The sequence below is a fragment of the Pyrgilauda ruficollis genome, unplaced genomic scaffold, assembly GCF_017590135.1.
Source record: "Pyrgilauda ruficollis isolate IOZ18807 unplaced genomic scaffold, ASM1759013v1 scaffold14, whole genome shotgun sequence".
NCBI lineage: Eukaryota > Metazoa > Chordata > Aves > Passeriformes > Passeridae > Pyrgilauda > Pyrgilauda ruficollis.
In genome coordinates, this window is record NW_024512543.1 from 9,622,329 (window position 1) to 9,639,194 (window position 16,866).

At 42.7% G+C, this 16,866-nt stretch overlaps 1 protein-coding gene across 1 annotated transcript in view; it reads right to left on the reverse strand.

Moving 5' to 3' along the window:
• The window catches only part of LRP4 (LDL receptor related protein 4), an 88,849-nt gene extending 75,479 nt beyond the window's left edge, over nucleotides 1-13,370 (reverse strand). The window contains exon 1 of the mRNA XM_041460094.1: nucleotides 13,201-13,370. Coding sequence (XP_041316028.1) covers nucleotides 13,201-13,285 — 85 coding nt within the window. The 5' untranslated portion in view covers nucleotides 13,286-13,370. The remainder of the gene's footprint in view (nucleotides 1-13,200) is intronic.
• Nucleotides 13,371-16,866: the final 3,496 nt, after the last annotated feature.

A 16,866-nucleotide genomic window follows, 5' to 3' on the forward strand; every position in this document is an offset into this window, starting at 1 on the left:
CTTCAAAAGAGAGGCAGGAAGAAGCATCACTGTACAGACTAGAAGGCAAAGCTTAAGTGGAGCCTCTGTTGACTATGTTAATCAGTATTTCATTGTGGAGTTTTTTTCTCATTACTTCATACATCTATCAATTTACTACATGTAGAAATTATTAATTCTTCAGAATAAGGATTGTTCTTATTTTATGCACATGCTGCATGTAACACTGTGAAGCTATGATTTCCATTAGAGTGAATCTTTACATGAGCCAATTGACAATTCATGTGTAAGATTCATCCTATGTACATCTTCCCCTTCAGCCTGCCACATATTCATTCAGGGAGAACAGGAATGGCCATTTAGACAGCTTATGCTTTCCCACAGCTAGCTCTGTCTTCCTGTAACTAGCCAGACACTTTGCATCACCACTGCCACTTCCACGTCGGCTCAGGAAGAGAGTGGATTGTGCCTTCTTTTGTGTGCATACCCAGGCTGGGCTTGTGAAACCATCATCACACTACATCAGCGGAGAGTGGTGGGGAGAGCAAGCAAAACTCTAATCCAGAGTCTGTGAATAAAGAGTCAAAAACCAACTCTCTGCTAGACATCAGTCATTTAAAAGGTAAGATTAAGGAAGAAGAATCAAGGCACTAGCAAGGCAATAAAGCTTTTCATATTCAGATTGACCATTTCTCTGGCAACAACTCATAACTTTAGTGTGTGGTAGCCCAACTAAAATAAGATAGTAGGTCTTTTCTTGCAACCCTAATGAAGAGAAGTTTCCACCACAAAGGGCATCACCAATTAATGTACTGCACCAGTTGCAACATCTATGGGTTCATCTTTCACCACACTTGGATGCTAATACAGCACTGTCATACAAGTAACAATAGAATAAAGAGACCTATGCTTATGTGAGCCACAGAAATTAAATCTTGGGCTTGAATTCTCACCTCTCCATATTTCTAGGGAAAGCCTTTCCAAATTACTATCAAGGGAAAGCAAAGAAACAGCAAGTCGGTGCCAAAAAAATGGTTGGTCTTGCCTCCCCGTGTCCTTCCATCAGGTCTATACTGATGAGCTCACTGAGGAGCAATTCACTTCAGTTTGCCAACACCACACAACCTGTGGTTTCACCATTCTGCAAGCCAGTTCTGTGACAAACCAGCAAGCTGGACTGATTCATCCAGCAGATATCTACACAGACCTATCAAAGGGACAAGAGAATGAGACTGCTCTCTGGGACGACCCCCAGTTACACCAGACCAGGCACAACAAGAAACCACACCCCTGGGCCAAGGAAGCCCAGCAGCTGGAGGCCAAGCCACACACACTGCAGGCAGAGAAGAACAACCCTCAGCAGTGACAACATCCTAGTATCCCTGCCAAAAAACATGTCTCTCAGAGAAATCAAGTTTGGCTAAAAGAAAAGGGAGCAGGAGCAAAATCTCCTCCAATTCTGCTATTCCAAAACATGGGCTATATATTACCATAAAACTGTATTTTGATGACAATATTTCCCATAAAGCAAGGTTATACTAAACCCTACTCTGAATCAGTAACACACTCTTGGAAGTCATTTGGAGCAGCATTCTTCATGCCACCTGAAACAAGCTGCCAACTGTGTCCAGGCAAACCAGACCTCCACAGTCCAGCCCACTGTTTAATTGTTTTAAGCAGTGTGTTTAATTTACCAAGTTTAAACAGGAGGAAAGGACTAAATGGATAGATATGAAGGAACAGAAGACTGGTAAAATGCAATTCATAATCCATGAGTCATTTCTTCTAAGATCCTTGCAAAAGACATGGATCTGGAGAAAGGCAAGTGGGTGATAAGTGCGACAGTTGGAACATTGTTTATTTCGTGCTAGCAAAGACAGCAGTTCAGGCCTCCACGGATAAATCAAATTTATTAACCAGATGGAAAACATTTCATTTCCAAACATCATCCATACAACAATGGGCCACAGAAAGAAAGGAGCCCATTCACAACAGCAACAAGAAAATAAAATTACTAGAGATTTTAGAGATGAGTTCTCATCAAAATCTGCACTTGCAAAGAGCCTCATATTACATCAGAACTTGTAACACATCCCACCACAATCAATTCAAAGACACTTTTATTGGCAAAACAAGCTCTGCAAGTGTTACCCACATGTAAAAAGCAGCACATTTGAGTTTTTTCCAGAAGTAGATTCAACATATGAAGGGCCTGTCTCCACAGAGGTTTTAAGAGAAAGGGACATATGGCCTGGAGTCCAAGGATAGAAATGAAAATGTTCCAAAGAATAACATTTTATTTCTAGTAAGATAAATGTTCCTTGCTTTAATATATTGTGTCTTTTACTCCTAAGATCATAAAATTTTCTTCTCAGCCTCTCCTTTCACTTCTCATTCCAACATTTATCATTTATGGTATTCTCCCTGTATCCAAATGCAACTCAAATTGCACATGCCAGCTCCGACTTTCATGAAAGTCTGACTTCATTTTGCACATTTCACTTGGCACTAAGTGCCAGCAGAATAACTTTGCACAATAACTTGTGGCAGTTCAGTTGGCTAACAGGTCCGGACTTCTTTTTTCTGCTATAGAAACTTGTGTTCTGGTTTAGATTCTGACTAGTTTCTCATGTGAATTTCGGATTAAATTATTTGCTTCCCAAGCCTCAAAAAGAGCGTCAAACCCCAGAAACAATGTTTTCATAGGCTTGGATAGCATTTTCATTTGGTTTCAGCCTATGGCTCTCCGGTAGAGACAATTTTTGCTGCTTTGGATAAGATTGCATAAAAAGAATTGGTTTTGCTGCTGCTAGGATCAGCAATGGAAATCCCCCCAGTCCTACTCTGTAGCAATCATTACACAGATCTCTAGATCTAGTAACTTCATGTCTTTGCACATGTGAAAATAAAAAAGCTGACTTCCCTTTGGTTACAATGGAAGAACATACAGAGCTCTGGAGATCGTTCTTGTGGGAGTCAAATATTTAATTTACTCTTGATTAGTATAGGAGAAAAATCTCAGCAGTGTATTCAGTTCTAATGGTTTGAACAGTTCAAACGTCCTACTTGCTAGGTCCACTAATGCAGCCAGCACAGCCACACAAAGCCTTAAGCATGCAAAGGTTCCTGAGGCTCATTATGGTGGGGCTGGAGAGGGTCTGTGCTGTCTACCCACCTTAGCTCAGTTCCATCCCACAACAGATAATATTCTCCTTATGGAGTTACTGTCACTCTGCTCCTGTGAGCCACTCCCCTTCTGCTTGTCTCTAAAGGGCATGGGGCCATAAAGCACACATTAGAGACTTTAGTACGCAGTCTGCACAGTCAACAAAGCTGGCTCCTTAGGCTACCTGGTCTTCTAGGGTGTAATTCCAATGGCCCTCTGTCCTCACAACACTTCAAGAAGCACTTTTAGCACTGCCACCACATTTAGTTTAAGATCTTGACACAGGATGCAAAGCATGCTGTTACAATGTTGCTCAAGAAAAAACCCAAGACAAACCCAGCTAACACTCCATGCCTTTCCCAGATTAACCTGCAGGACCAATGCACTGCAGTACATCAGCCAGCTAACGTAGGTGTTTTGGCAGCTGTCCCAGTCACTTAATCGAAGCCTGTGCTCAGAGGCTGTTTCGCCTGAGCGGGTAAGGCAAGATGTACATACCAAAGATGTCATCTCTGCCTCACTCCCTTCCTAGCTCGAAGGCTACTGTCTGAGTGCTGTTTATTTTTATCCTACAATTGATGAACTGTATACAGGTCTCATTTGCCCTGTATCTCCCATTATTTCTATATCGTAACTGTTAGGTTTCACCTTGGGTATTCAATTAAGCTAAGTGGGGTTCTGCCAAGCATTTAAAGGAGGCAAGTGTCTGCCACCCCCTATTTCTTGCCAGTCTGCTCTAAAGCATCTCATCACAACAACTGCTCATGGGTCCTTTCTCAAAAAAATCATCTGAGTTTCTCTTATTCTTCCAGATAACCATCATCAAGTTTGCTTCTCCAGCACAATCAACCAAGAAAAGGTTACTACAGAGTATCAAAGGAATTATCCCCCTTTTTTTTTTTAGATATTCATTTCAAGTTTAAAAGTTTGCTCCCAAACTTCTAAAGACTTATGAGTAAAGAACTAACCATAACAAAGCAAGAAAAGAAGCACCAAAAAAACACCCAACATTTTCTAGGGACAATTGACTGGAAAACTTAAACCTAAGCAATTTACTTATTTTGCTCTAGTCTAGAATTTGCACTAACAGCAACAGAAGATTACAGCTCCTCCTCTTCCAGTTCACAGAAGGCAGGTCACAAACAAGAGAAACCTCAGAGAAATAACAGGCTTCTCCTGTTAGTGAGCAAGCTACTTCAACCAAAGTTTGTAGTTGAAGGTTGCAGAAATCCAGGAACACCAGGGTTGTTCTTGCTTGAGTACTGGTAGCGTAGAAATTACTCAGCATAACTGTAAAGATTTAAAGATGACAAATCTGCCTTTCTGGAGGAGTTGAGGCACAGGGAGAGGATCCACCTGCTTCCCAGATAAAAGTACCTTGTGCCTGGAAAAAAAAATCAACAAAACAATCAAACAACAAAAACAAACCCCCTAAAACCAACAACTAACATCCAAAAGGCCTAAAGGTCTCCTGTTTAAGCTAATGCTAACTGCAGGTCTGAATTCTTCCATACACTCAAAAATGCAGTGAGCAAAGGCTTACAGACAGTATTGATTCATGAGTGGTGACAGTTCAAACTGGAACACATGAGGTTGCCACCCTTGTGGGGGAGGCAACTGCTCGGCAACCAGCTCTTCATGAGTCAATACCCTCCTGCAGCTGCTGTTCACTGATCAGGGAAGAAGTCAGATGCAGAGGCAGCCTTCCCTAAGATAGCAAAGGGCCATAACCACACCAACTGGACAAATCAGTCCTTCCCAGTTTCCAAGACAATGCCCAAGAAAATTCCCTTCACCACTTCATCTCTGCACGAACACAGCTCTGAGCTCAACCTGCTCTGTCCTTGTACTTAACTTAGGTCTGTTTGCAATGCAATGACAACTGCTCTTGAAGAACTCCTGACCCAGTCTCTCACTTATTCCTGCATCATGCTTTTAAGATTTAAACACTGAATACTTCTATTTGAGATCCATGACAGAAGTGCAGGTAGTTCCTATTTACCAATGACTATTCTCTCCTGTTTCTTGGCTATTAAAGCCTCCAATCTATCTCCTGTTTCCCATACCACAAACTCTCTAGATTTCTCTCACAGACACTCATTAAGTTTTTCCTCATGCTAATAGGTACTAATAGGTGCTGATCAAGGCCCTTTTTATAAAGGCAACACAAATTAGTGGCATGTCCTTCAGCCAAAACAAGCTCAATTCAGGCTTTTCAGGAGTAGCAGGCTTCAAAAATCACAGTGAGGAGAATACAGTCTCTGAGGCCTCAAAAACCTAATTTCTTAAATTTGTCAAGCTTGAAGAAGTGGCAAAGTCTGAATAACAAAGAAAGGACAGCAGTAAAGCTGGCTTCCTCTTAACAAACGCAGTTTTAATTCAGAGAATTATCCCACCTCCTGGTTCATCCTCAGAAGCTTGGAACAGAAGCAGGAAATTACAACCCCAAGACTTCTCTCTTTTTTTTTTTCCCCTGCCCTCAGAGTTGCAAAGAAAGGATTTGACTATTCAGCAGTTATGGAAATTCAGAACTGAAATTGGGTGGGAGCACAAAGGCAAAAAAAAAGAAAGAAAGAAAGGTGTGTCTTTATTTTATTCCAATCCTAGATCCCATAAGACAGTTCTGATACACTGAATGGCTGCACCTTAAGCAAGAACCTCTCCCAGCACTACCAGCTGTCACCAAGTCAAATGAACTGACAGAGCTGGAGATTCAGGCTAAAGGAGCAGAGTGTGTATTTCCCTCTAACCTTGCACAGTCCCAGAATGCTTCTCATGAGCCTTTCAGAGAAGAAGGCTGAGAACATCAGGTGTCTGTTTTAACTGTTCACTATAATGACTCACTCTTTCACACAGCAATTCTTAATGGGGAAGGCAAAGAGAAGTAGGCTGCTTTTCCAGGAAAGGAGAAGTTTTCTGCCACCAGACTTACACTTGTTTCTATATCCAGACTTCTTACCAAACCCATAGTATTCTCCTATTCTCACTTTATGCTTTTGTCCAAGCAATTATCTCCAAAGTTCTAGCCTCTCACTTCAGTTCTGCCCTCACAGTTCATACACTTTTCCAGACAATACTGTCTGCCAAAATACCTTCCGGGACATCCCACTCAAAAATCCTTCCAGCTTATGTGCTCCCAAGGCTGAGATTCCACATCCCACCACTGCAGACAGAGGTGGTGATGGAGGTATCTTATGGGCTCACCATCTCAGTGTTCTGCTAATAGTCTCCCTTTCCACCTCTGACTCCATTGCTAGGCTCCTAATATTTCATAAAATCACTCCATTTGGTCAGGGACTCTACTGTCACGGATTCCTAACAATTTGTCACATCCTCCTTTAAAGCATTAGTAAAATAAGTCTTTCCCTGTCTCAGCAGTTAAATTATGCTTAATGCTCATCTTCACTTTCAAAATTTCCATCTTTTATCCTACCTAATTAACAACTCTTTCTGCCATCAGATTCCACATAATTACTCCACTTGGATTTCCTTACACGGCTCTTCAGTTCCTTTGCCAGCTCAAGTCCTTGGCTCTCATTTCCAAAATGCCTATCTTTGCTTCTGTTAATATCTATACTCCTATATCCCTTTACCTTCTTCTCATGGTTTACACTACTCTTGCATTTGCTTCCTCATCCTTATTTACACAGTTACCAGCTTTCAGCAGTCTTTGATGCCAACTCTTACCCAAAACCTCTCTCTATCCTTGTTCTAAGAAGTGATTGGAATGAAAAACTTTGGAAGCTTTTCCCATCAAATCAAAGCTAAAGGAAATTTAATTAGAAAGCAATACAATTTTAATATTGACCTTATCTATCCTAGTAGAACTATCACACCCCTGATCCTTATCAGATGTCAGATGTCCAATTAAGTCTATAAAGCCTTTGGGGCAAACGTAGCCTCTTCCTTCATGTTACACAAAGCCATAGCATCTAGACCAATCCTTAAGTTAAGAAAAACACCTCGGAAAGTCAAAGACCTTGATTTTGCCAAGGGCAACACCACTCCACTCTGATTTGGAAATTACCAGAGAAGTTAAAAGTCCTCACTCCCTGAAACTTCGAAATGCAAGAATAGGGTTCCCCTCAAGAGAAATAATGTCTGACTGAGAAGAGACGAGCTGGGTACAGAATGCACTGAAAAGGTTTTTCCATGGTATCTCTAGCTCCTTCCTGCCTCAAATCTCCAAAGCCATCACTTATCCACTTCAAAACAGCAGGAGAGTCACTTCTTTTTTCCTCCTCTCTCCAGAAGGAGCACAGCAGAAATAAACCTTGAGTGATAAATTATGCACCACTTTTGTGTGGCTGCCTCTTGGCCAGACGGGAAATTTTTCTCCCAAAGCCTTTTGTTTCCAGCTTTGATCCCAGTGTTGGATTCGCTCTGTTCAGCATGGAGGTGAAGGGAGAGCTGACACAGGCCAAGTTCAGGCTTACTGCAAGTCACAGTCAGATCTTCCATTAGCCTTCTCCCCTCCCCCTTTCCAACTGGAACTCTCCTTGAGTTTGAAAAGATCCTATTAAACATTTTCCAGAGGGCCTTACAGAGGATACATTATTTTGATGGATGCTGGGGCTAAAGGAGGAGGATTTCTAAGTACAGTGAAATAATGGAGTTTGTTCTAATGGGTTTAAGAGATGCCCGGGGGCACCAAGTAAGTTCCTTCTCTGCAAATCAAAAACACTGAAGACCAGAAAATGGAGCCGAACAACTGAACGCCAGGAAGCGGGGAAATCGGGCTCTATTTAACTGCTGCTCTTGGTTACAGCCAACTTCAGGCTGCTTGGAAAAACAGCACACACACATATCACTGGCACAAACTTAACAGGAGGAAACAAAGAGACAACAGGGGTCAAACTGGGGGTGGCAAGTAGGAGAAGGATGCAAGGCTGGGTCCCCACCCCCTACCAGAGAGTCGGATCAATTATCCTTGAATACTAACAAGATTTCTGATTAAAGAACTGCTGCTATGCAATAGAAACAGAAAGCTCCAGCAGCTGGGAGGGGCTGTCAGGCAGTAACAAAGAGACACAGAAGACTATGCCCTGCTAGGGCATACTGAGGAAGTCACCATGCTGGTAGCCAGGAGAGGGGTCTTCCCTGCCTGGAGTCATGATAACGTCTCACTGCTGGTAGATTTAACACCAAGCAGAAAATTCCACCTTGACACTACAGAACATGGGGGCTGTTTTCAGGCAAATATGTTATCTACTGGAAGCTTTGCTGGACAACAGCTCTTTACAAAACCTCATCAGTACAGGAAGGTGAATTTATTCTAACCCTAACCCATTCAAGCTAAAAATCTGGTGCTTTTTACTTCTGAGTGCTGCAACACCAGAAAGTTGCTATCAACATACAACAGCTTGAGAAACAAGATCTGTGCTGTCTTTGGTCATACACTTTTTGACAAAACTGCAACTGGCAGTGCAAACACTGAATATCTACATTACATCTACATTACTGTCTGTTAGTCTTAATGGTTTGTGACTTGTTGACTGGTGGCTAATACCAGAAGAACCTAATCACCTAAGAACATCATGACAGACAAAGCTTCTGTTACTACTTTTCAACCCACAGGTGTTACACCAGAATGCTTAATGTATCTCATACCATCAGAATTGGGCACATGATACTTCAATTCCCTTTTATTCTTTGTCTTCTATATTAAATTACCTAATTCCGTGATATGAGGAATTTCAGTCATTCACAATTCAGCACTACAAAATTCAACAAACATCAGCTCTATTTGATGTTAATAAAGTCTTTATGAAAACTTATTTTCCTGCCCTTACACAGTGAGTCTCCTTTCATCTAGGGTCACAACAGCCAAGGAGATCTGCTGCTCACAAAAAGAATGATTGCAGATCAAGAGTCCCCCAGACTAAATGCAAAGGCTGGAACACTTCAGCATCTAACAGACAGTTCTGCACAAGAGAGGCAAAGAAAACATGCCTGGAAAGCTGAAAAACCTGAACATGAATTCACTCACAACAGGAGGGCAGTCAAATACTCCCAGGTAACATTCCCAGAGCAACCAGATATACAGCATGAATAAACCACAAGTCTACAGAATAACAAGCCCCTGCATCCATACGCTTACTATCTTTAGTACAGGGAAATGGAAATCTACAGACAGAAGAAAGAAGAGATTCAGGGAGCATTACAGTGCCCAGTTTTCACACAGTAGAGACAACAAAATCCCATAAAAGAGTAATACCTAACCCAACAGCAATGGCAAAGAATCATTGACACCACAGACACAAAAGTAAGACCCGTGGATGACAATTATATTTAGTGTTTTCTGCCATGATTTGTGTGAAACGCAGCTGCTAAATACAGTATGGCACTTAAAGGAGTTGGTTTGTTGTATGCCAGAGCTCCAGTTCTGGATGTTTTATCAGGTAAAGCCAGACATCTTAAAAGATGGTCAGTTTAAGTCTACATATATACCACCTGACCATGTAAACCCATATAAGAAAACATCACAAATAGCTAAGCCAGAAATAACAGAGGACTAGAGAAATTAAGTATCCACCTTTCCTTTACATTTCTTTTAATAACACTTTATTTACCAATTCACCCTTTCCAACAGAGTCAGTAAAATTTCTGTGGTTTTATCATCTTTTGACCATCAGCAAGAGCAATATAAATTATTAAAAAGAGAAATATTCACAAGCAGCAAAGGAATTCAATGAAGCTGCAGATCATGCACTTACTATATAAACCTATTTTTAAAACCTTGACTGGTTTTTAAGATAATATCTCTTTATCAGCTTTTATAAGTGTTATGAAGCATACATTCTATTGTGTTCGACGGTAAGTTGCATTCTAGGGCAAATGGAGTTGGCCTTGGGCAAGACAATTTCTACTTCACTTCCCACATTTACAAAACAAGGATAATATTTGCCTATTTCACAAGAGTGCATGAAGATTCAAGAGCACTATCAGACTACAGATCATTCTCATAGAATTAATGTTTTAACTATTTTTTAATGTTAATTTCACTAGTCTGGAGAGCATTTACAAGTAAAAACAAAATACAAATCACTTTGATTTCTCTTCTAGTTAACATACAGCACGTACTGTTTTCTGGTTTGAACTACAAACAACTGGATAATGTTTGCATCTAAACACTTTTTACTTCTGTAATTTCAAGGAATACAATGTAGAAAAACAACTACCAGTTTTCTGCAATCACATTTTGTGGCCCACAGGAAGAGAATATCCCTCTTCAAGGTTCACAAGACATTCTGGAAATGCAAACACTTTATGCAACTAGGCACCTATTAATTTTCTTGCTGCACACACCCACACTCCCAAGATACAAGAAGAGTTTCTCTACTGCAGAAAACAGTACTATAGCACACAACTGAAAGCTTCTAGAAAGATAATATAAAATTGCTTATATACACACTAAATAAAACAATAATGCTAACTTCATATTGGAAGATTTATGCCATATGCTTTTCCACTATGTTTTAGTAGACAGAATTGTCAAAAGCGAAACAAAAAAAACATCACTCGTTACTGCCTGCAGCATGTTGCTCCTCATTTTAGAAATATAGGGAATGCTACTCAGTGTCATCATCACTTTGGGGAAAAAAAAAAAAAAAAGTCAAGATAATTCAGGGTGATCAAGAGATCTGTGAATATCATCTAAATTGATGATTCAGCAAACCCTGGCACTCTCAGCACACCCAGGAAGGACAACATTATCAGCTCCAAGTTGACAGTAAGAAAATAGGTGCTTTGCACTTGGCTAATAGCTTCAGAACCAACAGCAATGCCAAGCACAGGCAGTTGGAACTGCGATTCCCACTGCAAAATATACTTCCACAAAAGTAACACATTCAGGTTTCCAACTACAAAACATAGTCAAGATGTTTCAGAAGTGAAGCTCTGATATTAGCTATGTATTTTTCTGGCAGAGCTCCAGAAGCCAAAACAGCAAACACAACAGCCAGACGGGTTCTGTGACATTCTGTATTTATACTAACACAGACCACCTTAACACCAGGTCCTTCTTTGCTCCAGCCACCAGCAGTGCAGGAAATTAGCATTAAATTCCCTCTCTACACCTGTTTTTACCTGCAATGCACTTTTCCAAGAGCTCAAGATACTTGCAGACCTCTTTTGTTGGTTTGGTTTGGGGATTTTTTGGCTTCTCCAGTTTTATCTGCCACTATCCACTACAAAAGAGTCAAAGGTCAGTCTTGCAGACTTGTTTGCTTTACGCTCTCCTGCACTGAGGCAGAGCAGTAAATGACCAAATGTTTCTAACAGCTTACCTGTTTGGCATCACAACTTCCGTGAATGCTTTCTGACAGTAAAGCTGCACACCACCCCTGCAGGTACTTCTAAGGGACAACTTTGAAAATTTTCTAGCTAAGTGAAAGAACACTGACTCATCACAAATTCTGGCATTTTCTCTGCTGCCTCCATCCTGATCTCTCCTCATGTTTTTCCTTGCTTCAAATAGGAAAAAGATTGCTCAGGAATTGTGTCCTTATTGCAGAATTGTGTCCTTATTTCCTCATATTTTGATGAAGGAAAGAGGATATTCACTTCTGGAACCAGCTGGCACATCCAATCATAAACTTATAGTCATCTGACAAGAGGATACACAAAAGTGCACTGATGGGAAAACTACTTGAAAGAGAAACATGCTGCCATAAAAAAGCATCCTAGACACATCAAGGAACAACCACCTACTAACAAACTTGCATTTTACAATCAGACATCCCCCACATGGCTGTTAACAGCCCAGACACATTAACTAGGAACACCTGGGTAACAGCCAAAATAAAACACATCCAGATCTGTATCTACACTAAGATCTATCTTTTAGATCCTTCTCACTCCTAGAGGGCAGTTAAGTATCTGTGTGGCATTTGGGAACTCAAGAGCACTTCTGGCTCCTAAAAAGCAGGCTTTCTGATATGCAGAACTACAGCCCTCTCTAGTCAGTCTATCCAAGCTGGCTTAGCACATTCTTCAAAGCTGCCTGCAATTAGTTTTTTTGTTAGAAGAGAAATAATATTACTTGAAACCCAAACTTCCTATGATTGTGCCCCAGGGGCAATACTTGTAGAATGATAGAGGTCAGCAGCACTACTGCAAATGCTTCCTGTAATTTCAGAGTAGCACAGGAGAAAACGGATGGGTGAAATTATACAGCAGCTGCCAAAGCAGTGAAGGGAAAGAAATGAGGTACGTATCTCCTCTCCACACCCCTCCCCCAAAAGCCTTGTAACTCTTTATAAATAATTCTGCGAACCGTTTAGATGTTTTCTTCTCCACCGGGCGCACTTGTAAAAATCAAGAACCACAGCACAAGACGAAGAAACAGCAGATGTCAGTTGATAGAGCAACCACGAAGCTAAAGTTTTCATGGCGAGACTTCAAGAGACTACCTCCCGGCGCGCTAAGAGCGCAGTGAAACCCTCCCCTCATCACTATTTTTGGTACTCCAGCTCCGGCCCCGCCGTGCCAGGGCGCTGCGGGAGGACTCCCAGTCCCCGCCGAGACGAGGCAGGTAGCCCGGGGCGCCACCGCGGAGCCGAGCTGTACCTTTAAGGGGCCCGTCGCGGCGGGTGCGCGGCTGCATTCCTGCTCCGGAGCGGCGGCTGTCCCGACACGCCGGGCACGGCAGCCTGCGAGGCAACCTGCGCGCCCGCCCCGGCCCGGCCCGCCGCTCGCACCGCGGGAACAAAGCCCGCGCCCGCCGCCGCCAAACTTCCGCGGGGGGCAGCGGCCGCGTGGGCGCCCCCAGGGCAGCGCCTCTCCGCGCCCCGCGCTCCGGCCTGCCGGGGCATTTCGCCGGCTCCAGCCCGCCGCGACACGGCGAAGGCGAGAGCCCCTCGTCCGGGCGCGGGACGGGGCGCGGACAAAGCGCGGCGGGGCGGCGCAGGGCAGGGCTCCCCGCCCCGCGGGCAGGTGAGCGGCGCGGCCGGCAGGGCTCTGTGCCCGGGCACGGTTCTCCGCCGCCGAGCCCGGGACGGCAGCTGGGCCCCCCGCGCTGCCGCGGGGCAGAGCGTGCCGCGGCAGCAGCTTACCTCTGGAGCGGAGCAGCGCTCCCAGCAGCACCAGCAGGAGCTGCGGAGGCGCGGGCAGGAGACAACCCCCGCCGCGCCGCCTCATGGTGGCAGCTCCCCGGCCCCGTGCCCGGGCCGCCCGCAGCAGCGTCGCGGGCTCCTCCTGCGCGGAGCACCCCGGCACGACCGCCGCTCGCTCCGTCCGCAGCCGCGGCACTCCGGGACCGGGGGCTCCTTCCACTCTCCGCCCGCCCAGGCCCGGCCCCGAAGGAGGAGCTCCGCCGGGGCAGCCCCCGCCCCGCTCTCCCCAGCGCCGAGGCACTTCGCAAACTTTCGGCGCGGCAGAGGCGGTCCCGCGGCGAGGCGCGCACCTCCTTTCCTCACCCCGAGGGGCCGTCGCCCGTCACCGCAGCGGGACCCTTGGGCTCGCCCAGAGCCCTCAGCCTCCGGTACAGCTCCCTCACCGCTGGCGGGGAAGCCCTTCCTAAAGCGGCTCGGGGCCGTCGGTGTCGTGTCTCCCTGTCCCAACTCCCGCAGCATCGCCAAGTAACATTGCTCCGGGCTCACGGCTGCCCGCAGCAGGGATGCCCGCTACCCTCCGGTCCCAGCGCGTTGCCACCGCTTCCCGACTTGTGCCAGCTTGCTGTACCCAGGACAAATCGCAGAGCCCTTTTCCCCGTCCCGTCCCCGTTTGCCAAACTCCCTTCGAAAAGGAAACGTTCACGAGCCCTTTGGCCAGCATGCATGTTGCTACCTATGAGAAACATCTGATTTTTCCCTCAGTTCGTGACAATATTCTGCTATTTTGTGTTTTTCTAATAGCCGCGGTGTCCGAAGGTAGCTAACTATGTATGAATCTCACGTACCCTACAAAAAGATTTAGGGTCGTTTCCTGCAGGAGTAGAAATGAACTCTTGGACAATTGGCTTATGCTCTGTGCTGCATTAAAAAGCAGACGGGCTTTCACTGGAGGTCGCCCTTAGAGCCAGTTTTATGATCTTTTTGGTATGATTTGACGTTTTAATGCATAGGGTTGACAATGCAAGGAACTGTTAAATAATTAATCTCAGTTGATTTCAAAGTATTAACTTGAACAGAAAGCTGACTCAGATAGTCCAAATTCTGGACCACAGAGGAAGATGAGAATTTTGTCAAATTGACACCAAAGGGCCAGTAATAGAAATAGTGTTATTTAAAGCCTTCCCATAGATGACTCCAGAGGAAGCTGCAATTAATCCCATCTCTTAAACAGTCACAAGAGTAAGAAAATGGCACAGCATGTGATTGAATTATGCCATTCCTATTAATTAAGTGTAAAATGGTGAAGACAAGGAGTATTATTAAAAACGTCAACATAAAATTAAAACAGGGACTGAGTCTTGACAAATTGTGCTCAGTGAAAAGAGAAAATAATCCAACACAGCTTCACTGAGGAGAACTCCCAAGAGCAGTAATACCACAAGAAACAGTAAGCAGCAAACCATGTTTAAATTCTTCTGTACATGGCCACCAAAATTTTTAAAAAGCAGACTTTTTCTTTATATGCAGAACCACTGCCTCAAGATAGGAATAGATCCATGTTAGTGCAAGATAGGCAATATGTGCAAAGTTGCAGAAGATAACAACAAATACAGGTAGTCAAGAGGGACTGTTGAGGTGAAGAGATTAAAAAATTTCTCTATTTTAATATTGCATTGGAGTCAGTGACAGACTGAGGTACAGAAAGTATATGCCATTATGGTAAAGTAATAAACTCCAAGATATCAGAGTTTAAGATGACAGAAGGGGAAGAATTCTGAATAGTGGGTTAAAGTTAAGAGAAAACAATAACCTCACACTGAACAGCTGACTGACTAGAATGCAGAACCCTCACTGTATCTCCCTAAAATACAGAGCAACATAACCAAAATTCATTGAAGTTTATATTCTTATTAAGGCTAGATCATCAGGTAGTATAACACAGAGGAGTCCTTCTGACTTCAGGCTCACAGAAGCTTTCAGAAGTTTAGGTGCTGAAGTACTGAGTGTGATAAAGCACAGACAAGAACTTGATAATTATCTACTTAGATCATGGAACACTCAGCTGTTAAGATGAGTATTTCCCTGTGTTTGAAACAAAAGCCTCTTGAAAAATATTGTCCCAAATACAAATAAATTCACTTGTTAGCTCTTCAGTTCTTCTCTCCCCAGACAACAGATGTTTTTACCCACTCTGTTAAAGTGTGTTTACCAGTCTTCTGCATCCTGCACTGTATTCTGGCAAATCACTTTCCTCTCTAAGCTCAACTTCCTTAAACTGTATCTCTGTCTTATTAGTAATTTTGAAATGCCCTGGTGAAATGTTAAAGAAGCACATAGTATTATCTTTCCCAAAAATCTCCTAAATAGGTTGTAATTGAACAGATGAACATTTATATTATAAACTTCTCAATTACCTACATGTTGATAAATACTTTGATTGAATATAGCCCTGATTACATGTGGGATCTTTGAGGAATAATTGTAAAGTAGATTTATGCAGTGTAAAATGGATATTTATGGTAAAAGCAGAATAGTTGCTAAATAAGACTTGTAAAATTTAACCATATGCTTTGGTCTTGCCTCTTTCAGACCAAATAACTTTAGGATTATGGAAATATCAGAAAACACTTCAACCCATGCACAACGTAGGTAATTGCTTCTACCCACACCTATGAGGGAGGAGCACCATGAAGTAACCTGCAATAATTTATAGATCACTGATAAGTGATATATAACGCAAGTGTTGTGAGACAGATGAGAAAGAAGTAATTAAAATGTAATTAACAATTAATATATATGACAACATGCCCAAACAAAAAAACTCAACCAGTCACTATAAATGGAACAGGAAGAAGATTGTTATCCTAATAACCATTTTGGGATATAATTCAGATACACCCCCTCCAAAAAGAAACATTAGAGAAATAAACCAATCCAATGATAGAAAATAAGTGTTCTGAAATAAAACTAATAGTTTGCTTCATTTTCAGGGTGATTTTAAATAACAAACCTGTGTCAGAAAAAAGACAACCAAGAACATGGTGTCATTGGAAAAAGAAGAAAGGGACCAGAATGAGGTAGGATTATTAGGGAAAATACACTTTATCTATTTTGAAACTGCAAAGATCTTAATAGGTTTAAAGAAAGAAAGGGGGAAACAAAGAAAAAAATGTCTAAGTCTCACCTATCAAGGTATTTTTAAAGGGCTCAAATGAGCTTTTCCTTGTGAAGATGCTTTTCCACACCTCAAGTTTCGTAGAAGAGAACAACACATTGAATAGTTTAATTGTTGTGTTCAGAAAGGTTTGGAGCAATCATGTTCTAAATACTTGAGATAGAGTTAATTAATTTACTAGAATGAAAAACACATGAAAAATTAGTAAAATGCATTTGTGCTAAACCAAGTTCCCTTTTTTAAGTCATGTAAAACTTGCTGTGTGACCAGAAGGCAACACACATGATACACCTTGTATGGCTTTTGGCATCATCTCACAAGACACTTCCATAGAACAACATTTTAAATATAGATATGGGAAGATGTGCAAGCATCTGATAGAAGGAAACCACAGTGGTCATTAGTCATTATTTCAAAAGGCAAAGGCACTTCAGATCTGTTTCAAGATATGTCCTGAGTTCTGTTCTTTCTACTATGTTCACTGACAACTT